At 37.3% G+C, this 27,626-nt stretch overlaps 1 protein-coding gene across 1 annotated transcript in view; it reads left to right on the top strand.

Moving 5' to 3' along the window:
- Positions 1-371: 371 nt before the first annotated feature.
- Positions 372-27,626, top strand: part of LOC121386257 (sodium/potassium-transporting ATPase subunit alpha-3-like) — a 42,123-nt gene continuing 14,868 nt past the window's right edge. The window contains exons 1-9 of the mRNA XM_041517101.1: positions 372-727; positions 7,895-8,083; positions 13,668-13,871; positions 16,105-16,218; positions 21,155-21,289; positions 23,047-23,164; positions 24,933-25,201; positions 25,858-26,056; positions 27,285-27,396. Of these exons, the coding sequence (XP_041373035.1) occupies positions 698-727; positions 7,895-8,083; positions 13,668-13,871; positions 16,105-16,218; positions 21,155-21,289; positions 23,047-23,164; positions 24,933-25,201; positions 25,858-26,056; positions 27,285-27,396 (1,370 nt within the window). The 5' untranslated portion in view covers positions 372-697. The remainder of the gene's footprint in view (positions 728-7,894; positions 8,084-13,667; positions 13,872-16,104; positions 16,219-21,154; positions 21,290-23,046; positions 23,165-24,932; positions 25,202-25,857; positions 26,057-27,284; positions 27,397-27,626) is intronic.

Raw genomic sequence — 27,626 nt, 5'->3', positions numbered from 1 at the left:
GCCGAACTAATTAACTTTATAATACGTGCTAATCTAATTGCATGCCATATGGATGTCGTTTTAATTATGTTTTTGTAACTAATTACCTTTGTGTTTAATGTACAATTGTCAAATTAAATGTGTTAGGACTACACGACCAATTATAACAGTTTTTTTTTTTTTCACTGTGACGATAAACCTAGCTTAAATACGGTACAAACTTTTATATAGTTTCCAATGCACGCTTCAGGTACACACTTGACCTAAATCAAGCTTGCAACGCAAACGGGTGTCAATCAAATACGAAGCGACAGGTGGCAACGCCTCCAGGGTATAAAACACACAAACGAGTTCGAAAGTTACCCCTGCAGCAGTGGTCCTTTGGAGGCTATTGGATATTCAATGGGATTATACCTTTTCAACAAAAAGTCAAATTTCTCTATGGATCACGTGACAATCTCGTGATAATTCTACTCGCCGGTACATGGTGCTGATCCAAGATTAGAAAAGTGTATTTTGTGTTTGTATTGCGTCAAACAGCACGGAATTGTTTGGAATTTATTTCTCAATAGTTTGGAAATATTAATTTCACAATTGGGAATATAATACTGTGCAGTGCGATTTCGCAATCCAGGAATTTTCCCAGCTGACGTCAATTGACTGACGGCTCGGGACTTCGTTTTTACGTCACACGGATCTTAGCACCGCCCATTCGAAGATGGCGTCCAGTAGGGTGAAAAAGGATCAGGTAAGACCTCTAGAAGATTATTGTAATATTCAGCTTTATATTTGCACCCGGGATGCTTATTATTGCTTCGCTACACGAACTACCTACAGTATTATGTGTACACCAAATTAGAAATAATTTAGTTTTGGATGAAACGTGCACTGGGGCAGAATTGGCCAAGTGTAATGGCGTGGGATTTATTATAGCGTCTCCTCTCGGAGGTCCTAATACGTCTCGTGAATTGTCCTGCTGGCTAAGTTGCGGTCACATAACTCGACACAGCTACATTTATTTATTATTCTTTATTGCAGTGACCACGCTTAAAGCAATACGCTAATGCCTCGCATGTTATGTTCTAGACGAGCCGGATTCAAAGATACGCAAGCGAGGTTAACCTTATGAATATTTATAATACGGTCAAAGAAGTGTTGAAGGTCACGAATGTTTAGTGGACCTCTACGGATTTGGACGTAATTTTCGTTGGCAGATTTATCCCTAAATCAACCTTCCGTTCGTCTGGTGTCTTAAAAACGTATAGGCAATCGTCATAAACCACTGCTGGTTTTCTAATCGTTACATTATGTTACCGAAACCCGGCATTTATTTACCTACTACAAGCAAATACACATCCATTATGATTAACTGTAGTGTCCAGTGTTAAGGAAAAACGTTGCACTCCACTGGTGTTTAGGAAAAAGGTTGTGCATGAGCTATTTTGCTTATATATACCCCAAAACATTTAAATATACATGTTTCTGACCAGAATACACAAGTTTAGTATGCACATTACCTCCCCCCACCCCAAAAGATTTCCATAAAGATTCATTATCATTATTGCAAATGCCAATTTTTGCAGCAATCTATCAAATTAATCATCCCCCACACAATCTTTGCATTATGCAGGGCTTCTAGAATTTTTTTAAAATCCACTAGCCATGGGATTAGTGATTTAAAAAATGGGAAGGACTTTCCTTTGGCACTGTCACTGAACCTAACCTTAATTCTAACCCTAACTCTATTTATTAAAGTATTTATAATGTTCTTTATACGTAACAGTGCCAAAGGAAAGTCCTACCAATAAATGTACTAGCCACGATTAAAAATTCACTAGCCTTACTTTACTTTTAAGTTAAAGGGACAGACCCTAGTTTCAGCCCATGGAAATTAACACTAAGTTTAGTTAAAGGGACAGACCCTAGTTTCAGCCCATGGAAATTAACACTAAGTTTAGTTAAAGGGACAGACCCTAGTTTCAGCCCATGGAAATTAACACTAAGTTTAGTTAAAGGCACAGACCCTAGTTTCAGCCCATGGAAATTAACACTAAGTTTAGTTAAAGGGACAGACCCTAGTTTCAGCCCATGGAAATTAACACTAAGTTTAGTTAAATCTCCAAACCTGTAACACATTTGGATAAAGTTACAACTGAGTGAAACAAGAGTCTGTGACTTTGAAATGGTGAAATACCCTCTAAAAACGGACTAAAACTCAACTCCATAACTGTTACCTCTCGGATGCACGCACGTTTAAAAAAATATGAGAAATGCATTTTGTGATATTAAAAACACCAGGATGACCAAAAACACTTCATATGTACGGAAATGGATAATTTAACCAATAAAATTTATGTAAAGTATGATTCCAGTTATCAAAACCGGCTCTAATAGTAACAAATATGCTTTAGTGTTTAAAAACTAGGGTATGTCTCTTTAATACACTTTTACTAAATAATAGTAATAATCAGATATGTCACCTAAAGGGGGATACAGAACTTAAAAACGGGGGGGGGGGGGCAGGATATTCATATTTACAACATTTGACTTAGTGTTTTTTGTGTTTTTTTCCACTAGCCATTGGGCATGGCAATAGTAGTTATTTACTAGCCCAACACTGAATATCACTAGCCATGGGAGTAGGACTACCATAATCTAGAAGCCATGCATTATATATATTGAACATGGTGAAAATGCACCACCCAATTATTAGGGGTGTAACGATACAGTAGGGTTGCGATACCATACGTATCACAATATTCACCTCACTATACAATAAGTATCGCGATATTAAATTTACAATAAAAAAATGCTGAATTGTTGGTCTAGAAAATGATTAATGTATTAATAACAGATCACAAACAATGAAAATAAATTCAGACTTATAATATTCGTGATGATTGCAAAGAAAACAACCATAAATGGTTCACAGGTGTGTTGAATTATTTGTATATCAGCCGATCAAAATTAATTTAACTTAACGCTATATACAGCTGTGCATGGACTGGTTATCGGTAACTGGAATGGAAACTAAGGCGGGATATGCGATTTGCATTTGGACATATTGGACTTAACTTTGACAAAACGTCCATTTATTTTAAATAAATCGATACTGGTACTTTCAATGACAAATATCGATTTAAAAAAAACGTAAGTATCGACACAATAGTGCATGTATCGTGAATCGTATCGTAGAGAGAAATATCGCGACATGTCGACTTATCGATAAATCGTTACATCCCTACCAATTATCAGTTATTATTGCCGTTGCATATGTCAGGGACTTACAACAAAATATAGCTCTGTTAGATTTGCTCTGTTAGAAATAACTCCATAAATGAAAACACAGAAATTCTACCTATGACTGTGTAGGCAAATATTTCTGCTCTGGTACAACAGTAACGCTATGTTTGACTTTAAATACCATGCCCATATAGGGCGATATCTCTCGTTCGAACCAGTGCACCACAAGTGGTATATCAAAGGCCATGGTATGTGTAATCTTGTCTGGCATGGTGCATATAAAGATGTCTTTGCTACTAATGTAAATATGTTGTGGGTTTCCTCTCTCAGACTGTCAGAATTACCAGATGTTTGACATCCAATAGCCGATGATTAATAAATCAATGTGCTCTAGTGGTGTCGTTAAAGAAAACAAACTTTAACTTTAAATACAGTTATATTGATAATTTTCGAATAATAAATATTTCACATATTAACCACTAATAATGGGCTTGAACTTAACGGCGGCACTGGCGGCAATTGCCATCGTTGAGATATAAATTGCCATAGGTAGAGAGCATCACCGATGGCACTTTTGTGCTGTTGATAAAGCTCCTCATCAATGGCGAAATGTATACACCTGGTGTACATTATCTGCCACATTTAAAAGATGTCTAGATATAACAAGATAGCCTTTCAGTCAGGTTTATTTGCTGCATATGTCACTTTAAAAAAAATTGCCATCTATAGGCAGCATCAAAATTGCTGTCGGACTGTTTCACCCATGGCAATTCTTTTAGAAATTGCAATGGGAGACAAATTCTTAAGTTCGAGCCCTGCTAATATGCACTGTGCACACTACAGGAAGAAACCCAATAGCATCCACGTTCAATAATATTCTGGTTAAAGACATATAGGTGCTGATGGGTTTCTTCCTGTAGTGTGTGTATTAGTGATTGATATGTGCAATATTTGTTACTGGCGAACTGGAAAATTATCGTTATAAAGGTATTTAAAATGAAATATACAAATGATGGTAATATTGTACTAGAGCGGGAATCTGCCTATGCAGTGGTAGGCAGAAAATGTTTATGTAACAGTTATCTCTTATCGAGAGAGCGATTATAACCGTCCAGGCATCGAAATAATTTCAAAGTTAACGGTAGTTTTGTTTCTGAACGTAAACCAGGCAATGCCTTCTGGACTTCTGCATTTCATTTTCTCATCAGAAATTGTATCGATGTTCGCACGCACTTGTGCAGTTGCAAGCAGTTATAGTTATTCCGCGTTTAAGCAGCACCCACTAGATAAATTTACTTCCGGATTTCGTTTCTTGTACCGATGTTTGCGCGCACCAATAAAATTTCAGAACGTCCGCGTTAAAAGTAGTAGTAACAGGAATTCAATTCTAACTTTCAGTTTGTTGTGGTAACCTATAAGTTACCAGGCTATATTTTGTGGTAACCTGTAAATGGGTTACCAGACACAATGCTTATTTCGATGCCTGACCGTCCAAATGTCTGTTTAGCTTTCGGATGGCAGAATACTTGGGAATATATATATATATATATATATTGGGGGGGGGGGGGGGGGGGGGGGGGGGGGGGGGGGGGTGGGGGGTGAAGGTGAAGAGAGTGTGTGTGTGAGTGAGAGTGTGTTTTGGGAATCTGTTGAATAATTGCATCAACCGGTCAACCTTAAGATTATTAAGTTGGTTAGAATTAAAAAATTTATGTAAACTAAAGAAAGATTGAATTTATTAAGACTATAGATTGTCATGGTCACTGGTAAAGACCCTACAGATAGCTGAGTTTACACTGAATACATATTACTGTATTTCTTTTGTTTACATGTCATACTCATTAAAACAAGGCTATTTCTTGCTCTAGCCAGTGCACCACGACTGATATATCAAATGCTGTGGTATGTGTTATCCTGTCTGTGGGATAGTGCATATAAAAGATCCCTTGCTGTTAATCGAAAAGAGTAGCCCATGAAGTGGCGACAGCAGGTTTCCTCTCTCAATATCTGTGTGGTCCTTAACCATATGTCCGACACTATATAACCGTAAATGAAATGCCATGGTTTTTTAAAATGTATATTATATTTTAGATCAGTTAATGTTGATTAGAATTAGGCAAAAAATCATTAGTCACATTTACTTAACAGCATTTGTTGCCTGACGACCGGCCTCGGTGGCGTCGTGGCAGGCCATCGGTCTACAGGCTGGTAGGTACTGGGTTCGGATCCCAGTCGAGGCATGGGATTTTTAATCGAGATACCGACTCCAAACCCTGAGTGAGTGCTCCGCGAGGCTCAATGGGTAGGTGTAAACCACTTGCACCGACCAGTGATCCATAACTGGTTCATCAAAGGCCATGGTTTGTGCTATCCTGCCTATGAGAAGCACAAATAAAAGATCCCTTGCTGCCTGTCGTAAAAGAGTAGCCTATATGGCGACAGCGGGTTTCCTCTAAAAACTGTCAGAATGACCATATGTTTGACGTCCAATAGCCGATGATAAGATAAAAAAATCAATGTGCTCTAGTGGCGTCATTAAATAAAACAAACTTTACTTTTTTTGTTGCCAGATGTCCTGCATTTATAATTATATCCATTGATCCCAATAACTGTTTTTCTGACCAGAATTGTTTTTGGAAACCCAACGATTCATACCCCAATATTTCGTGATGTACGTTGTTGGTTAAACAGTCAAATTTATTATCAAATTAGTTGTCAAGATCGGCTATAGATGAATTCTAGAAAATGGTAGCGACACTCAGACTTTGTTAGGCGAAAAATAAGTGCCAAAAACCACTTTTTCAACTCAAAACTTGCAGGTATTTCTCAAGGACCTTATCGGAGGTCGGACTCGGGATGGGCGTGTTCGAAACCCTAGTGGTATATGGGCACGTTAAACTAGTTATCATCATCATCATCATCATCATCAAGGGGCAGGACATACCCAATACTAGTAGATATCAGTCCTGCAGTAGCCAGAAGGTTAAATAGCATTTTCTGTAACAATTAATCATGGATAATTTTAACCGATCATCACAAGCAGGCCTCATAAAATTACAAATACAATGTCAGTGGACCCATTGGGCTATTTCTCGTTCCAGCCAATGCTCCACAACTGGTATATCAAAGGTCGTGGTATGTGCTATCCTGTGTGGGATGGTGCATATAAAAGATCATCTTCATAAATCAAGGCTAATATTCGTTCCTCGTATTCAGCCTTGATACATGTAGGCAAGATTACTGATATCCACTACTAGCGCCCTCTATTGGAAGAAAATTTGTAACACCGATTATGTCCCTTACACGATGACATCGCTGACCAATCACAGCATAGGTAACATGTGACAATCTTGAAAGCAATATCAAAAATTAACCGCCGAAACCTTTTTTTTAACATATCGTGACAAACACGACACGTTTCCATGGATGCTGACGCTGCCATCTTTGTTTACAATAACAAGGGAATCTACAAGGAGCGTTGCGATTCGTTGCAATTAGATCTCATCACATCTAATGAAATTTAAGCATTTTGTGGCATGATTTCTTGACGACATGTATCAAGGCTGAATACGAGGAACGAATATTAGCCTTGATTTATGAAGATGATAAAAGATCTGTTGCTGCTAATTGAAAAGAGTAGCCCATGAAGTGGCGAAAGCGGGTTTCCTCTCTCAATATATGTGTGGTCCTTAATCATATGTCTGATGCCATATAACCGTAAATAAAATGTGTTGAGTGCATCGTTAAATAAAACATTTTTCATTCATTTGTCCATTCATTCATTCATTCATTGCACACAGAAATGTACATGTACACGAAGACGAGTTAGATGTGTCACAAATATGGTATGAAACGAGCTCCCCGCGGCCAATAAAAAAAATTCACCCATGCACTCACATGCATATATGTCACATCTAACTTAGCAGTGATGTCATAACTGACACCCCAGGCTGAAATGTTTACATGCATGTAGTACTTATGGTTTGATTTTTTTTTTTTGATGAGCAATAAACTGCTCTACTGAAATTATGTAGATGAGCAATTGCTATGATTGGTTCTCATTTATTTTGAGTAAAATAAACTAGTGATTTAGATAGTGCTGGGATGATTAAATGAACAGAACCACATACAAGTTGTTTTGTCATGTTATTTATTGTAAAAGTTTATAGTGTGCAATAATATATCACAAGACCGCTTGTGTTTCTTCTGCGTTTTATTATAAATGTAGACCGGCCTCGGTGGCGTCGTGGTTAGGCCATCGGTCTACAGGCTGGTAGGTAATGGGTTCGGATCCCAGTTGAGGCATGGGATTTTTAATCCAGATACCAACTCCAAACCCCGAGTGATTGCTCCGCAAGGCTCAATGGGTAGGTGTAAACCACTTGGACTGACCAGTGATCCATAACTGGTTCAACAAAAGCCATGGTTTGTGCTATCCTGCCTGTGGGAAGCGCAAATAAAAGATCCCTTGCTGCTAATCGGAAAGATTAGCCCATGTAGTGGCGACAGCGGGTTTCCTCTCAAAATCTGTGTGGTCCGTAACCATATGTCTGATGCCATATAACCGTAAATAAAATGTGTTGAGTGCGTCGTTAAATAAAACATTTCTTTCTTTCTTTATTATAAATGTATTTATAATAAAATCTTTTACTATTTATTTTATTTGTTTCAGACTCCACGTGCGGAGAGTTACCGCTACGCGGTGACGCCCGCTGTGGAAGATGGAAAGAAGAACAAGAAGAAATCGAAGAAGCAGAAGGGGAAGGAGGATCTCGATGACCTCAAACAGGAGCTGGAGATGGACGAACACAAACTGCCCATCGACGAGTTGTATGCGCGACTCGGGACAGACCCAGAACAGGTGAATTTGTCTTTCTCGGAGGTGGGGCGGGACGTAGTCCAGTGGTAAAGCGCTCGCCTGATGCGTGGTCGGTCTAGGAATAGAAGGATCGATCCCATTTGGTGGGCCCATTGGTCTTTTTCTCGATTCAGCCAATTGCACCACGATTGGTAGATCAAAGGCCATGTCTGTGGGATGGTGCATATAAAAGATCCCTTGCTGCTAATGGAAAAATGTGGCAGGTTTCCTCTCCTAAGACTACATGTGTATATGTATATATATGTGTATATATATGTGTGTATATATATATATATATATATATATATATATTGAATTGAATATATATATATATATATATATATATATATATATATATATATAAATAGTCTTATTCCATTTAACGTACTAGCACAACAACAATGCTATACAACCGCAATCAGTGTTTCTGCCAAAAAGAAATATTTGGGTATGGTGCTATGAAATTGAATGCAACCCCAGTCAATAGGGGGTATTGGGTGCCTACCCCAGAAAGAAAATGGGTTAGGTTTAGGGTTAGAGTTGAGAAAATCATACAGTAATGATTAAAAAAACAAAAATCAGCAAAAACATGTGGGTATGGCCCCATACCCATTTTACCCACTGGCAATGTAGGTCTGCCCATGCCTGGGTGTACGTTATACATCCGACAACGGGAGATAATTCTGCAGTGTAGGTTATGACTCAGGGTCGTATAGCATTGACGTAGTGCTGGTACTAGAATGAATAATGATGAAAATTAGAAATAAATTTTCTAAAATTACCAAATGTTTGACATCCAATAGCCGATGATTAATAAATGAATGTGCTCTAGTGGTATCGTTAAACAAAACACTTTTTTGTCTTTCTGGCAGTGACTAGGAGTTGCTCACAAGAAACATTTTCTTTAAGCATATAAACCTTACATTGTTCGAGGAAGAGAGTTAATGTCAGTGTGAACTTCTAAAAAGACAACAAAAAACAGTAAATAATTTTAGGAATTCCCCCCCCCCCCCCCCCCCCCCCCCCACTACTGTTAAACATACATTTACATGTACATGTATACCTACCAAGTTTTACAAGTGCAATGGATGCACAGGAACTCTTTTTCCATTAATATATCAGTTTCTGCCAGAGGGTAAAATGGTTATGGCGCCATACCATTTTTTTTAAAGATATCTTTTTGTCAAAATTAATTATTCTTAGCATTACTGAATGGTTTTCTTAAACCTAACCCTAAACTTAGCCCATTTTCTTTCTGAGGGAGGACCCCCATACTGTGGTTGCATTCATTTCCATAGCGCCATACCCTCCAAAAATATTTTTGGCAGAAACTCTGTACAGATACCTGTATTTATATGTATACCAAGTTTTACTAAATTTTGCAATAGATGCAATAGTCACAGCCCTCCAAATAAGTTGCAAAAGATACATACAGTGTACGATACTTGTTTATGTAGGTCAGGGCCCTGTTCCACGAAGCGATCTTAGCACTAAGATCACCTTACTGCATAAGGTAGCTAAAGGTGATCTTAGGGCCAAGATCGCTTTGTGGAACGGGGCCCAGGGGGCCTAATTCACTACACTCTCACAACTGTGCGACCTTTCAGTGCAATGCTAAAGGACTTGCAAAGAGGATGCTTTGTTGTGTAGCAGAGCCTAAGAGAGCTTTGTGAATTAGGCCCCAGGTCTTATATAGGTTACATCTTGGTATTTTACCGCAGCCAATACTTCATTTGTGATCATCTTTATTCGCAATGTATGGTTTTCATGATTTTCTCTGGCGATGGCATTTACTGTGACAAATAAGACCGAAAAGTAATAACATGTTTGTAACACTTATAGTAAGTTTATCATATTTCTTATGCTAACACTTCTTACTGGTAGCATTTTAATCTTGCAGGATTTCATCTTATGGGAATTAAATGGCCAAAAATTTAAGTGTCATATTTGATCTATTCATTATAAATTCCATGACATAATTTGTCATGATTTGAGATTGCTTTTGAGGGCCCACGAACACAACCCACGAACATACTGTCAAGCGCAAATAGCTCTGTGGCATTATAACATAATGCTCAGTTCAGTCGATAACTTTGCTAGTGTTTTGTTTAATTATTTATCCCACGTTTAATAGCCTACGGTCCATGAATTGTGATAGGCTGCCTTTTTGCCTTGTATGGTTGATACAATGTGTGTGTGTGTGTGTGTGTGTATTTCGAAACTTACAGTAGTGAATCGGTTATGACAGAGATAAGCCACGTAACCTACTAATCGGCTACACTGATTACATCCTATTTTGAGGGCTGCATGCCATCAGTTTTTTTATATGGTTATTTAGTGCATATAAGTCATAGATCTGTTTTGTGGTCCTGCCTTTGATGTTCTACAACAGTCAATGCATGTATATATACTGAATGTCAATAGATAAGCAGCTATTTTATTTACTGTATAAATATTTTACTGTTACAGTTCAGTCAGTAAATCAGGGCTTGTAGAACTTTTTATAAAATCCACTAGCCATGAGATAGTGATTTTCAAAATTCACTAGCCATTATTTAAAATTCACTAGCCCTACTTTACTAAATAATAATAGTCAGATATGTCACCTAAAGAGGGAATTAGAGCTTAAAAACACTAACATTGGGGGTTGGGGTGGGGTCAGGAATATTCATATTTACAAAATAGACTTAACTGCAACATTTGATCGCTTTTTTTTTTTCACTAGCCGTCGGGCATGGCAATAGTAATTATTTACTAGCACAGCATTGAATATCACTAGCCATGTGAGTAAGGCTACCATAATCTAGAAGCCCTGGTAAATACTAAATAGACTGTCAAAATGGGCCTGAAAATTCAGTGAAATGTTCACAAAATATTGATAATTTTAATCGACACAATTCTAATGGGATTCAAATTTTAAAAAATGATGAAGCAAGCTTTATAAATGACAGACCTTTTTATGAGATCTTTAGATCTCACTAATTTGGCCGAAAAGGTTATTTTGGTTGTTTTTATTTTATCTGTTCTGAGCACATGAAGATCCTTTTAATGCAGTAATATTGTTAACAACTGCTGAAGAGTTACGGATGTTCAAAAATGCATTTCAATTTATTTTAATCTGATTAAAGTTTAATATTTCAGTGGTTTTGAGGTGAAATATTTTGAGGTCAGCATGTTTGTACTTAATTTTGGCGTTTGTATTTTGGACAACATTTTTATCGCCTCATTTTTGGTGCATTTCATTTCAACTTATTTTCGTGCTTATATCCAATTAAGGTTCAAGCACGCTGTTCTGGGTACACACCTCAGTTATCTGGGCTGTCTGTCTAGGACATTGGGTTATTTGTTAGTTTGTTAATGGTTAGTGAGAGAGAAGAGGGTGTAGTGGCCTTACACCTACCCATTGAGCCCTTAAGAACTCGCTCTGGGTTGGAGCCGGTACCGGGCTGCGAACCCTGTACCTACCAGCCTGTAGTCCGATGACTTAACCACTACGCCACCAAGGCCGGTTTCTTTGGTGCAATCAAAAGTGAATTTAAAAAAAAATAATTAATGAACGTTCGTGTTTCTTTTGCTGTTGAGTGTATTGAGTAGGCCTGGGAGTGAGTGCCGTCAGATCAATACTCTTTTTGTACTGCATACAAGTATAATGTTTTTGTGTGTGAAAATCCATGGCTTAGTAAATCTATACATGTAGCCCCACGAGCAGGGGGTGTGATAGAATATTAAATAGCTGTGATGAAATTCTTTAGGGTTCAGGCTGATCGCAAAATGTTGTCAGCTTTATGATGAATTTTGTTTGATCAATAATGGCTGTAATATACATGTGGCTACATGTATAGTTCTTGACCAAAAAAACAGAAGAAAAAACACTGATCACGTTTTATCATGTTTTATCATATTTTTCTCCGGTGATAATTTTATTATCTTACATACACAGCATGTATTGCATGGGCCAGGGTAGTGGAAAACCAGGTAGGGCGCCACAACATTGTTCTTGCTGTCGACAACGTGTGAAGATTTTGGGGGCACAATGACATGTTAGGAGGGCAAATACATACATGTGTATGTCCACAGTTTTAGATTTCACTCATTTGGGCACAACGAGGAATTGTGTCATTTCTGAGTGCAGGAAGGTCGTTTTAGTTCAGTGCAAACCAACAATACCATTCATCACAGTGTTTTCCCTAGAAATGAAGTAAGGCATGGTAAAGTGACGTTTTGGGGGCATATTTTATGTGCAGTTTTAAATATAAGGGCTTTTTTTTCCCCCATTATACAATTTTCAAAAGGACAAAAACCTTATGGCCATTTTATTTTCTATATCTATTTCATAACTTAATTAAAAAAAGGAAATATGTAGTACTATCCACATAGGTGTGTTTAAAGGCTTCTTTTTACATGGGTAACTTATAAATTTATAAAAGGCAAGGCATTTTGATTTTGAGGGCAACATGGTGCTAACCTATCTGTGGGAGAGTACATACAAAAGACCCCTTGCTGTTTAATAATAGGCAGAAGGTTTACTCTCATACTAACACTTAACTTCTGTACTGGTCCAGGACAGACTTGGTTGAACCTTAATTGGATAGAAACCAGTAAATAAGTTATAAAATTTTTTTTTAATGAAAACTGAAAAGAAGGGTTCTATATTTATCTGTCCAACAATAACATTTAAAAAAAAATCTTTCCTAGTGTATCTAAAAAATGGTAGACTTACCAATTTTATAATTTGCAATGTTAGTTTTATTCTGTATGCATCCAGTATTAAAGTACACACTTGGTTTGAAGCAATCAATTGGTCCAATGAATAGAAATGCAGTACAAATGCTCAGGATGCTCAAATGAATGTTGAAAAGTAAAGTTTGTTTTATTTAACGATGCCACTAGAGCACATTGATTTCTATCTTTAATATCATCTGCTATTGGACGTCAAACACATGGCCATTCTGACATTGTTTTTAGCGGAAACCCGCGAAGTTCCCAGTGACCACTTACAAAAAATAATGAAACGCATCGAGATCTTACTGACATATTTAATCATTTGATTTGGCAGTAAACTCCATCAGTATCGGTAAACATTCCCTCCCCTAGTTTATCAGAAGGTCACTAAATTTCTACAAGGCCAGTTTGTCACTGGAGTAAATCATTAAATATAGTTATTATTATTATTATTATTAATCGGAACACCTCGCTACGCTAAATGTAGAGTAAATCAGAAAAGATTGCATATATTTGTGAAAACTATTTTCCGACTCTTCTCAAAAAAAGTTTTAGGGTCGGCAGGTTCAATTAGGTTCGGTCGGGTAACCGGAAACAAACAATATTTTATGATACGCCTAATTTTGGGCATATATAGTTGGGCACAACGTTTTATCACCTCAACTTCGGTGCAATCTAAAGCCCTGACGTTGTTTGCCATCTTTGCCGTGGTAATATTTGAAGCCTGACCTGTCATATGTTGCAGCCTATACAGGACTGACATGTTTACATAACCCTGTTATATCTAATATATCACTAATTAGTATATTGTTATGTAAATGTATTCTAATTTTAAATTTTTTAAATTTTTGTTTTAATCTTCCAGGGTCACAGTCCAGAGAGAGCCAAAGAAATTTTACTTAGGGATGGTCCAAATCAGCTTACTCCTCCAAAGACTACCCCTGAGTGGGTGAAGTTCTGTAAACAATTGTTTGGAGGTTTCTCCCTCCTCTTGTGGATAGGAGCCATCCTCTGCTATATAGCGTACTCCATCCAGATGTCGGCCATGGAAGATGCACCGGGTGATAATGTAAGTATGAGCGTGAAAAGCATCACAAAACCTTGTGGAGTTAAAGGCATACTATCACTGATTCTGATCGGGACGGTCTAGGATCGATCCCCGTTGGTGGATTCACTGTAAGTGTATTCATGTAAAAGTTATATTTATTGTTTCACCAGTCACTAATAGTGGATAGAGGGAAGATTAAAGCTTATTTTTACCCTTATTATGTCAAATTGATGTTCAACCAGTGTTTATGGTTTGAAAATTGATGGTGGACAATAAACTGGTTTTCTGGAACTATGTTGACGAGCAGTTAACTTTCAGTGTCAAATTCACAGTAATTTTGAGTAAATAAAATCCTGATAAATTGCAGGCTAGCTCTGGCATCCACCAACTTCGCCAATTGCAAATTTTAAAAACAATTTGCGAATTGTATTTTAATTTTGTAGATAAATTTCATGTAATAATTATTATTTTATTTGAAAATAACTGGGCATTTGTAATTTTTGAAATTTACCTGTATGTCAATGATTTGGCGAAAGTTGCTGATCACCCACAACTAGACCTGTAATTTAACATGTAACAAGGCGAGCAGTGTTTTTGCCCACGTTAGGACGAGCAAATCGTCCGGAAATGCCCGAAGGAGGAAAAAAAAGAAAGAACGAGCACACACGACTGGGAGCAATTGTTCACATCAAACCGGTAAGGACTGGTTCAACCATGCTGTCATGAGCACACACTTCAGTGACCTGGGCTGGGTGTCCAGAACAGAAGCTAATGATTTTAACAGCAACCCCAGCAATCGGCAATGCCGTGGAGTTTTTAGTTCTCAACGGCACTTTTTTTGCCTGGACTACATTCAGTGTTTTTTCAATGGCATGTTTAAAATGGGCATGATTCACAATGTAGATCTGTTGGTAGAAGGTAGACCCGAGGTGCTTGGGTCACTGGATCAAATCACCTTGGCTAGTGCCCCACAATTGGTATATCAAAGGCCATGGTATGTGCTGTTCTGTGGTATGTGCTGCATATAAAAGCTCCCTTGCTGCTAAGTCCAAAACATTTTTTTGCAGGATTTCTGTGAAGACCACATGCCAAATATTTGACATCCAATAGTGTCTCTTTATTATTAATACATGTATAGGTGGAAGGTAACACTTCATTTTAATCTGTAGCACTGAATGCTCAAGTCCTGGGTTTTTTCATATGTGTCAGGGGTGCAGAAATGGAACGTATTTCACTAGCCTGCTGGACCAGAACCAACTAATATTTACTAGCCCGCAATAATTTCTTTTAGTCTGTCAGTCTATAGAATAATATATTATTAATATTATAATATACAGTGTCTTCACTTCAAATGATATGTATAGATATATTGACAAAACATCATTAAGAACACCTGGTAAGTGATCAACATCACGTGGCAAACCAACTCAAAAAGACAGATCGCTCGTTGGACTGGTAGTTGCCTTTTTTAACTCATCTGTTGGAATTTGTACTCACATTTGGTGAGCAGGCGAGTACTTTCTGCACCCCTGCATGTATGTGTGTAATGTTTTATTTATGAGATCTTTATTTGCAGAATAAACACCCACAATCGGGGTTACATACACATGTATTTGAATATTTCTTAATATAGTTTTTGAGTTGAGTAATATTTTAATGACCTCTGTTTACAGTTATATTTAGGTATTGTATTAACCGCTGTGGTGGTTGTTACTGGCTGCTTTTCCTATTACCAAGAAGCGAAAAGCTCCCGTATTATGGAATCTTTCAAACACTTGGTACCGCAGGTAAAAAACAAACAACACACTGCACGTGCGATGATAGAAACACTAATCCAATATATGCTTGCTTGTTCTTGTTTTTGCTTCCATTTCTACATTTTAATTGTTTTTCTCGACTCGTCCTGACTAATCTGTGTATGTCTTTCATTACAGTTATATTTAGGCATAGTTTTAACCGCTGTCGTCGTAGTAACGGGCTGTTTCTCTTACTACCAAGAGGCAAAGAGTTCGAGAATAATGGACTCTTTCAAAAGTATGGTTCCCCAGGTTTGTAGTGACAAAAACGCCGATGAACATTGTCTGTAGCTGTTGTCATCATCATCATTGTCGTCGCTGGTGTCATAGTAGTAGTAGTGGCGGTAGTGTTTGAAACGTCACATTGTTGTCATTGCTAACTAACATTGTTGGATGTTGTTTGTCGTTGTCTGAATCTTGTATTTATTCTCGGATGTGTTGTGCATTTTTCGTTGCAGTTATATTTAGGAATAGTATTAACCGCTGTCGTGGTCGTCACAGGCATTTTCTCCTACTACCAAGAGGCGAAGAGTTCTCGGATTATGGAGTCCTTTAAGAATCTTATTCCACAGGTAAAACAATCGACGCAGAACGAGGTTTCATCTTTATTAGGACATCTCATTAAAACTACACATATACTCTGTTGAGCATTTACAATCATTTTAATTTAATTAAAAAAAAAAAAATCTTGTCTTTAAAACTTTTAATCTTTTTTTTTTAATAGCCCATACCCCATTTTTTTTCTTGTCTTTAAAACTAAATACTTTTTTTTTCTGACAATGTTTTCTAGCAGTTAAGACAACTGTAGTCAAATATCAAGATACATATATAACATTTCCAATGATTTCATTTCCAATAAATTTTATTATAATTTTTTATTATTTATCATCCTGCCTTTTTTTAATCAACTGACTAAGATATGAGGCCTAGTGGTTAGAGCTGTCGCCTGAGGTGTGAATACATTCGATGTGTGGGCGAGATTTTGCTCAGTCGGTCGAGTGCTCGCTTGAGGTGCTTGCATTGCAGAATCGAACCACCTCGGTGGATCCGTTTAGCTGATTGGTTTTTGTTTTTGTTTCAACCAGTGCACCACAACTGGACAAAGGCTGTGGTATGTGCTTTCCTGTCCGTGAGAAAGTGCATATAAAAGATCCCTTGCTGCATTAGAAAAAAATGTAGCAGGTTTCCTCTGATGACTACGAGTCAGAATGACCAGATGTTTGACATCCAGTTGCCGATGATTAATTAATCGATGTGGTCCAGTGGTGTCGCGAAATAAAACAAACTTTTAACATTCGATGTGATAATGTAAATAAGGCAAACTGGCCAAACTGCTTTCACCTTGTATACATTTTTGTAATTTAAATTTAAATTTAAAAACAAATTATCTTATATTACTTTTCTTTTTCATCTGCACTTTTGCTTTATTTTTTAATTCATATTTTAAAAGCCAGTTTTGTCTTCTTTTTTCATGTTTAAAAAATTAGATTTAAAGCCTACTTTTATGACAAGGAAATTAACATAATGACATGAAGTGCCACTTCATGAAATATAAAAAAAAAAATTCACATTAACTTGTTGAAGTTTGCAATCTATGAGTTAGATTAATATACCATATAGGCCTACAGTTAAGTCTGAACTGAAAATTGTCCTTAAGTTTCAAAGGATTCTAATTTTTGAGTCTTGTGTAACAAAAGAAGAAAAACAATGAAATTCCAAGTTCAGTGTTCCTGGTATAATTATGAACATGTGTACACCCTGAAATGAAATACATTTATTTGTGTGTGAGAAATCATTTTGATCGAGTATATAATGGCTACTAATATTATACTATAAATATAATAAATATATTGAAAACCGAAAGTAATGCAAGTATAAATTAAAAACTGCTTTTTTGACAAAGGATTAAGGATAATTACAGACTGATCAGTGTTCGAGATTAAACATTTTGCACAGTATCCCAGTTGGATACTAACATTTCAAAATCTGGTATCCCACCTAAGAATTTAGTCTCGTACTTAAATGAAATTCATAAATAACATCGTAACAAACTTGGACGACACTGTTACTTAAACGATGACTTTCATTGTTTCAGCGAAAAATAAAAACACAGGATTAAAAAACCAACATTATATGGTATCCCAGTGGGATACTGGGTTATTGAAGTCGGGTATCCAAAATTAAATTCTGGTATCCTCAGGATACCGTTAATCTCGAACACTGCTGATACACCATTTATCATTTCACAGAATAGAGTACTTACAAGTCAGGGCTCGAAACGGTCTGTGGCCAGGTTGTTTGGGTGACTTTAATATTAAAAAATAATGGCGTTAGTTACCCAAATAATATTATTTGGGCGATCATCTTTAGAGCTATAACATATGTTCCACTATTAATATTTGTACTGCATATGTTTATTCCACATTAAAACATTTCTCGTGGTTCATGGTTCGCTTACCGTAATTTGCAAACATCCATTCTTATTTTTTGGGGCCACCATATTTTTTGGTGAGTTTCGAGCCCTGCTTGCTGTTAAGTAAACCTATTTTAAGTGCAAACTTAATTTTAACCCTGATGTGCATTTCCCTTGTTCTTGAACCACCTCGGTGGATCCATTCTACTGATTGGGCTTTTTCTTGTTCCAACCAGTGCACCAGAACTGGTCAAAGGCCGTGGTATGTGCTTTCCTGTTTGTGGGAAAGTGCATATATAAACGATCCCTTGCTACATTAGATGTGCTCTAGTGGTGTCGTTAAACAAAAGAAACTTTCATTTAATTTTCGGTGGAATGATGCATATAAATGATCCTTTGGAAAAATGTAGCAGATTTCATCAACAATTAACAAATGTCAGTGTGTCATGTTGCTGACATTCTATCCTACAATATTAATGTCCAGTCACACATACATTCACTGGAATAGGAAGCAGGGTGGGAGGGCAAGTTGTTTTGATCCAGTGGCAGGAGCGATGACTTATATATGTGTGCTCTCCCCCCCCCCCCCCCATTTTGGCACCTCCCTTCGCCACTGATATCTCAGTATTTTGTGCTGAGGTGTCATTTAACATCGATCTATTATATTCTATATACAGACATTAAATATTTTTGTAGTGAATTAAATTTGGTTTAAAATGTAATGTGTCTCTTGTCCATCAGTATACATTCCAAGAAGAGAATTGGTGCCATTGTGTTGTAACAATTGAAACTGACTGCTTATTATCTGTTTTTAAAAAATGAATAGAATGGAGGTCGATGCAGCTGTTATGAATGTGCACTGTTCTCTAACCATGGAAATTTTTGCAGATCTACATGTATGTTTCAGTGTTGACACTGGCAATATGTTGTGCTGTATTGTGGAATGATACATAATTAACGTGAATAACAATTAACCCTTTTAACACTGAATGCTATTTCTGTAAGGGTAGAAATCGGATATCTTATCAAACAGGAAAATGGATAGTAAAGTTGGATATTGTCAGTCATTAGTAGAACAGGAGTTTTATATTAGTCTACTGGGTTTCTTAGCAAGCAGGTAACAAAATAATAAAACTTGATCAATGAAATAAACTTAATAATGTCAGTCATCAATAAAATGTGTTTGATATTGAGTATACTGTTTTTCTCAGCAAACGGTTTTAAAAACCCAAAATATAACATGATCACTGTAGTGAATGTTGATGATGTTATGGTTATTAGGAAAGTTGTTTTCAGTGTTATTCGGTGTCAGGTATGTTAACTATGATATAGATGTTTTGTCGTGTATCAGCTTTAAATATTGTCTGTATCATGTGTCAAACCCTAGCTGTCCTATTAATCAGAAATATTAAGATACGTAAAAGTATCAAATCCTATTGTCTTAATTTAAAAAATTATATCTCAAAAATAGAAAATATATTGAAATGTATCCAGTGTTATTAGTATGAATTTGAAGTACTTGTAAGTTTAGTGGGAGCGATAGTGTTGGGAACCTAATTTTTAATCATCGCCAACTGATCAACTTTTGATAATATAAAAAAACCTGGAAAAAAACCCCTCAATATAATAAAAAACAAAACAACTAACAACAACAAAACAAAACAGAAGAAAATGTGCATGCAAGCACACATGCCAGCTAAATTGTAGAACAAATTACTGTTAACATTTATCACAACTGTTGATTATGAATTTGAGAACAATCATCACATCATTATAGAGCAAAAAAAAAAAAAATATGCTCCATCATATTTTATTTTAAGTATTTTCAATTGTACATTTTGTCTGCAAAATTAAATAATTTTGTTGTTAAGATATGTAGATTTTGTTTCCCTTTAGTTTAGAACTTGTTGTTCACTGATTAGAAAAACAAAATGTACTGGTGTTGTTGTACAAGTATTAGTACTTTAGTTCTTGTTGTGACTTAAAATATATAGATACATGTAGCTGTAATATTTTTACAAAGTCTTCACTTATATTAAAGTTCCAGTTTTAAAACGAAACCTTTGAATGGAATTTGATTTTAATACACACTCACTGATCCTCCTCGTAAACAGTTCATTTTAATTTGTGTAAGACATACATGTTTGTGTTGTGTTCAGTTCAGTTTTGGTTAAAAATTAAGATGTTGAGAATCAATTCTAGATCACTTGACAATGTATTGATATAAAATTTCCACAGTGAGACCAGAATTCTACTAATTTTGTTACTAACTGGCTAACATGTTTTTGCCCTATGTATGCATGGATTCGTGGATTTATTTCATAATATGCGTAAAACTGTTAAACAGTGATATGACAGTATTAATTCACTTTGGTAAGTGGCTTGTAAAAGTCACAAAATGTAGATTTATTACATTGTAACAGAATTAATTTAAAAAATGAAAATGAAAAAAATGAAAAAATGCCGGATATAACAGTCATGTATAGAGTTAGACTTTGAATGATCATGAACAAATGCCAAACTAAATATCAATTATAGACAACCAGAGCTGGTTGTGTGTTATGCCTGGCTCAGGCTATCAACTGCCAACAGAAAGTTGGCCAACTTTCTGCTCTCACGACTTCTACGACTGTCCAGTTGCTAGACTGAGCACTCTTCTGACTTCTACGATGGCCGGTGTATCCGATTAGAAAAAAAATGAACAAGGCCAGACATTTGTTTCTAGTCTGAGCACACATTACAGCTCAACATAAGGCCCAGTTGTCTGAGTGTTTTCACAACTCAACATTGTAGAAGTCGTGACAGCAGAAAGTTGGCCAACTTTCTGCAGGCATTTGGCATTACTCTAGCATTACTTTAGAGGAGAAGGGGGCGAATTGATAAGGAATTTATAAATGCAGTACATAAAGGAATGTTGTGAAATTGTTTAATTTATTTTTGTTTTTTTGTTTTAAAAGATGTAAACACTTACTTTTCTAAAAATCATGAGCTGGGATGTAACCAATTCTGATTGATATGCTCTATTATGATCATGACACTAAATTATGTTGTTTTCCATTATTTACTTATTTTTAGTGTTTGTTTGCTCCTTGCAGTATGCGTTAGTGATACGAGGTGGTATAAAGCTCAACATAAAAGCGGAGGAGTTGGTTCTGGGCGATATTATCGAGATGAAGTTCGGAGACCGTGTTCCCGCAGATATCCGGGTCATCTCCGCCCACGGCTGCAAGGTTTGTCTTATTTGTCAGGCTTTCTGTCGGGGAAATAATTTGAGGATACGAAATAAAAACATAAAAGATTATAAATAGAGGATTCGTCGCAAGTATTTGTTAATATATAAAATATCAACCGAGTCTAATATGTTAATCGGTATTTGTCGAGGCTCACCGGCCACGGTGGCGTCGTGGTTTGGCCATCGGTCTACAGGCTGGTAGGTACTGGGTTCAGATCCCAGTCAAGGCATGGAATTTTTAATCCAGATACTGACTCCAAACCCCGAGTGAGTGCTCCGCAAGGCTCAGTGGGTAGGTGTAAACCACTTGCACTGACCAGTGATCAACCGAGGCCATGGATTGTGCTATCCTGCCTGTGGGAAGCGCAAATAAAAGATCCCTTGCTGCCTGCCATAAAAAGTAACCTATGTGGCGACAGCGGGTTTCCTCTAAAAAACGGTGTCAGAATGATCATATGTTTGACGTCCAATAGCCGATGATAAGATAAAAAATCAATGTGCTCTAGTGGCGTCGTTAAATAAAACAAACTTTACTCTCTTTTTTGTCGAGGTTCTGCGGAGACAAATACTGATTAACCTTTAGACACTGGATTAATTTTGGACAAAAAACATGTTGAGTGGGTATAAGTTTACTATTTTTACTGTTTTATAAATACATAAAATAAAGTATTATTTTCGTGGGTTTTTGTAATTTTTATGATATTTTAGATCAGTTAATGTTGATTAAAATTAGGCAAAAAATATAAAAAGTTGCGTTTCCTTACGGGCATTTGCAGCCAGCTGTCCCGTATTTATGTCCATTATTCCCAATACCAGTGGTTTTCTGACCAGAATATTTTTTTTAAACTAACGACGATTCATATTGCAATATTTGGTGATTTTCGTTGTTGGTAAAATGATCAAATTTATTATCAAATTAGCTGTCACAATCCGCTATCGATCCCTGAAAATGACCGTGATGTGCTGCTATTGTTGTGAAGCAAAAATACTTGCCGGAAACCACTTTTGGAACTCAAAATTCCAAGCTATTTTCTACTGAAAAACAACAAACAAAAGCTTGCATGCTGTAAACTAAACCATTTCCTGTTAAGAAAAAACGTGTCCGGTGAGTGTCGTGTGCAAAACGGTGGGAAATATGAATTGGGGAATGCACTGTATACAGTGTACAGTATGACTGGCGTGACGTCGGGCGAGATATCTCGCTTGCAGTAGTCAGAAGGTTAACTAGACGAAGTTTATATTTTACATACCACTCATTTACGCACATGATGCTCTGTGTTTCCAGACCGGCCTCGGTGGCGTCGTGATTAGGCCATCGGTCAGGTAGGTGCTGGGTTCGGATCCCAGTCGAGGCATGGGATTTTTAATCCAGATACCGACTCCAAACCCGGAGTGAGTACTCTGCAAGGCTCAATGGGTAGGTGTAAACCACTTGCACCGACCAGTGATCCATAACTGGTTCAACAAAGGCCATGGTTTGTGGTATCCTGCCTGTGTGAAGTGCAAATAAAAGATCCCTTCTGCTAATCGGAAAGAGTAGCTCATGTAGTGGCGACAGTGGGTTTCCTTTCAAAATCTGTGTGGTCCTTAGCCATATGTCTGACGCCATATAACCGTAAATAAAATGTGTTGAGTGCGTCGTTAAATAAAGCATTTCTTTCTTTCTTTCTCGCCTGCAGTAGTCAGAAGGTTAACTAGATGATGATTATATTTTATATACCACTCATTTATGCACATGATGCTCTGTGTTTGCAGGTAGACAACTCCTCCCTGACTGGAGAGTCTGAACCCCAGACGAGGACGGCCGAGTTCACCCACGAGAACCCGCTGGAAACCCGAAATCTCTGTTTCTTCTCTACCAACTGTGTCGAAGGTTTGTACAACTTCGTTTTTATGACGTGAGGGGCAGGCCACGTAGCCCAGAGGCAAAGCGTTCGCTTGATGGGTGGTCGGTATGGGATCGATCCCCGTCGGTGAGTCCATTGGGCCATTTCTCGTTCCACCCAGTGCACCACGACTGGTATATCAAAGGTGGTGGTATGTGCTATCCTGTCTCTGGGAAAGTGCATATAAAAGATCCCTTGCTGAATTAGAAAAAAATGTAGCGGGTTTCCTCTTGACAACTATATGTCAAAAATACCAAATGTTTGACATCCAATAGCTGATGATTAAAGAATCAATGTGCTCTAGTGGTGTCGTTAAAGAAACCAAACATTACTTTGACGTGCAGTAAGAGGCATAATTAAAAAACCCAAAACACTTCCGTAAATCGGGCAAGCTTACAAATCATGAAATGATGTTGAAATCAGTCTTGAAACCACATATCATTTAATTTGTAGTAATACCCAGCAATTTGTTGTTGCCTGGGGTTTATGGGGATGAAACCATTAGATATTTTAAGATTTTATAGTTATTCTCTGTTTTTAAGAATAAAATGAACATTGAAACATAATCTCCCAGAAGACTGGCATCATTTAAATTATACTCATCCTGAGCAATTTCTACTTACCTGAGGTAAAGCACCAAGTTATGGTTGTAATTTATAGTTCATTTTCAGTAAGCAAACATCTTGGACAATATTTAGTTTAGTCTTAGTAAGCAAAAACCTTGGGCAATAATTATATTGAGCCAGCGACAGGTGCTTATTTGCTTTACGTGTCGGCGGGTGGGACATAGCCCAGTGGTACAGCGCTCGCTCGATGTGCGGTTGGCGTGGGATTGATCCTCGTCGGTCGGCCCATTGGGCTATTTCTCATTTTAGCCAGTGCACCACGACTGGTATACCAAAGGCTGTGTTATGTACTACCCTGTCTGTGCGATGGTGCATATAAAAGATCCCTTGCTGCTAATCGAAAAGAGTAGCTTATGAAGTGGCGACAGCGGGTTTCCTCTCTCAATATCTGTGTGGTCCATAACCATATGTCTGACACCATATAACCGTTAATAAAATGTGTTGAGTGCATTGTTAAATAAAATATTTCTCTCTTTTAACCTGTCGGTTACAATTTATGCCTATTGGCGACAGATAGACAAGCAAACTTTTTTTAACCCTGGTCAGAAGACATTTGGATTACCGCAACTTTCCTTTAAGTAGATGGTACACACAGATGTTATAGATGTTATTTATCTTTGACTTTTTTTCTACTTTACGAAGTAAAAAAACGAGAGATACAGGTTTCATGTTAAGTTTCAAGTTTAGATCAGTTTCTCACATTCCACACCGGCCTTGGTGGCTTCGTGGTTAGGCCTTCGGTCTACAGGCTAGTGGGTACTGGGTTCGGATCCCAGTCGAGGCATGGGATTTTCAATGGGTAGGTGTAAACCACTTGCACCGACCAGTGATCCGTAACTGGTTCAACAAAGGCCATGGTTTGTGCTATCCTGCCTGTGTGAAGTGCAAATAAAAGATCCCTTGCTGCTAATTGGAAAGAGTAGCCCATGAAGTGGCGACAGCGGGTTTCCTCTCAAAATCTGTGTGGTCCTTAACCATATATCTGACGCCATATAACCGTAAATAAAATGTGTTGAGTGCGTCGTTAAATAAAACATTTCTTTCTTTCTTTCTCACATTCCATAAGTTTCTTTTAATTTTTTTTAGAATGGTAGGCAAGACGTTTAATTGTTTACAATTGTTGTTTCAGGAACTGCTTGTGGCGTGGTCGTGAAGACCGGTGACAAGACTGTGATGGGTCGTATCGCTAACCTGGCGTCTGGCCTAGAGGTGGGAGAGACGCCCATCGCCAAGGAGATTGCCCACTTCATCCACATCATCACCGGCGTGGCCGTCTTCCTGGGCGTGTCTTTCTTCGTCATCGCCTTCATCCTCGGATACTTCTGGCTCGACGCCGTCATCTTCCTCATCGGCATTATCGTTGCCAACGTCCCGGAGGGGCTCCTCGCAACTGTCACTGTGAGTAACAGCAGACTTTCCATTTTTGAAAAACCCTGGGCTCATATTTTCGAAGTTATCTTAGTGCTATGAAATTGTAAAACCATCATAGGCTATAAAGTCACTGCAGCACACGTCATACAGGCCTTGACCTTAATGTTTTTCAGTGGTAGCCCACAGGGATACCAGGTTGTAAAATCTGGTAGTTCTCAGTAAAAATTGGTACCCCATAATTTTAATAAATAATTTTTTTAAAATCATTTAATTTTAAACATTTTGTTGAAGGTTGTTTTTAAATCATGATCAGTATACTGTAAAATATACTTTTATGAAAACTACATTTATAGTAATTTACATTACTGAATGAGCACCAAAAACACATCGACTATCGGGTGTTAAATCAAACATGCAAAAAAAGTATAGTAGCCTGGCGGACTACCAGGTTTAGACATTTGGTAGCCCTATCGATAAACTGGTAGCCAAAATACCCTGGGCTACCGCTAAGGTCGAGCCCTGTCATAGTCACGTCATAGCTTACAATGGTGTGTTTGAATAACAGCCAAGCGTATGACTCTATTCTTTGTGATCTTGGAACATGTTTTGCTCTCCACCTTCACATTCCAGTCCTTGTCTCTTGTGTCACTGTAAATTAATTTTATTCCGTTTGTTTTCTCCAGGTGTGTTTGACTCTGACAGCCAAGCGTATGGCCAGTAAGAACTGCCTCGTGAAGAATCTTGAGGCTGTCGAGACTCTCGGCTCCACCTCCACCATCTGCTCGGACAAAACCGGAACTCTCACCCAGAACCGGATGACCGTCGCCCACATGTGGTTTGATGGACGCATCGTTGAAGCCGACACCAGCGACGAACAGTCAAGTAAGTCTCAGTAATATTCGTGTGTGTAGCATTTTTATAGGATGTTAGTTAAACAAGCTTCCATGTTTTATGTCCAGAGTTAAATCATTTTTAGTGTCATGAACTTTAACGAGTTACAATGAACATTATTTCATGAGTGATACGAACATCATGAACCAAATTTACAAAGCCTGTTTTAGATTCACACGCGTGTAACTACATACATTTACCTTGCACTAAACACCTGTCTTCAAGAAAAACGGGCTTCGTAAATTTGGCCTGATATGAAATGGTTGCGAGTTTAATTACCTATTTATTATCGATAGTTGATTTTAATTTATATGACTGATCTCGTTTGATTTATGTTCTGATATGGTCGTATGGTATCATCATCGTATGACGTGGAGGTGTTCTAGTAGGTCATAACACTGATATGAACTAAGATGTGGGTAATCAAGGTTTAATCTCCACGGAGATGGGAATATCTCGATAGTCTGTGTATACACAGGATACAGTGAAGTGAGTTTTCTCTCACCTAGATCAGGTCAGAAGGCAAGATATAGGTATGACTTTCCATCTGTGGCGATGGCGTAAACTTTGGCATTAAGTTAGTGTATTTTGGCATTAAGATCCAACATTGAGTTTTAGTGTACTTTGGCATTAAGATCCAACATTGAGTTTCAGTGTACTTTGGCATTAAGATCCAACATTGAGTTTTAGTGTACTTTGGTATTAAGATCCAACATTGAGTTTTAGTGTACTTTGGTATTAAGATCCAACATTGAGTTTTAGTTTACTTTTTGGCATTAAGATCCAACATTGCGTTTTAGTGTCTTTTGGCATTAAGATCCAACATTGAGTTTTAGTGTACTTTGGCATTAAGATCCATCATTGAGTTTCAGTGTGTTTAGTCCTTGATCACTGAAACTTGCTTTATAGTTGCATCTATGGATGTTTGTCTGAATGCATGATTTCAAAACAAATATTTCATTTAATTTTATACTGAATGTTAAATCACAAATTATTTTTTTATTTGCTGAATCGGTTTATATGATACACAAGACATTTAATTCCAATAAATTCTTGTTTCGCTGTTTATCTGATTTCAGCTTTTTGTTAGATCTAAACTGTTGTAAAAAAATTAAATTAATTTAAGTATTGTATAATAATTTTAACTTAGATAACAAAGATAATTAAATTATCATTGTTAGCAGTTAAAACTGTAGTGTCAACTTTTGATGTTTTCCAGATGCGACATACTCCCGTACCGATGTTACCTGGATGAACCTGGCCCGTGTTGCTATGCTGTGTAACCGAGCTGAATTCAAGTCTGGTCAGGAAGATGTACCCATCCTGAAGAGGTAAGGCTGATTACGTACTTAGAAAAAAGTCAGCTAAAGTCCTAATTACTATATACCAAGACAGTTTTAATTTTTACTTAATACATATATTAGGTTTGAAAAATCCTGGGATGAAAACAAATCTCGCCATTTAGTGGGTCGGCTATCACTTTGGTTTCCCATCATTCCCCGAAAGGAAATGTTTTGTTTAACAACGCACTCTACACATTTTATTTACGGTTATATGGCAT

Source organism: Gigantopelta aegis, chromosome 12 (assembly GCF_016097555.1).
Source record: "Gigantopelta aegis isolate Gae_Host chromosome 12, Gae_host_genome, whole genome shotgun sequence".
In the NCBI taxonomy this organism is placed as follows: Eukaryota; Metazoa; Mollusca; class Gastropoda; order Neomphalida; family Peltospiridae; genus Gigantopelta; species Gigantopelta aegis.
Note: the sequence above shows the minus strand (reverse complement) of the source record. Positions and strands in the feature narration are given on the sequence as shown.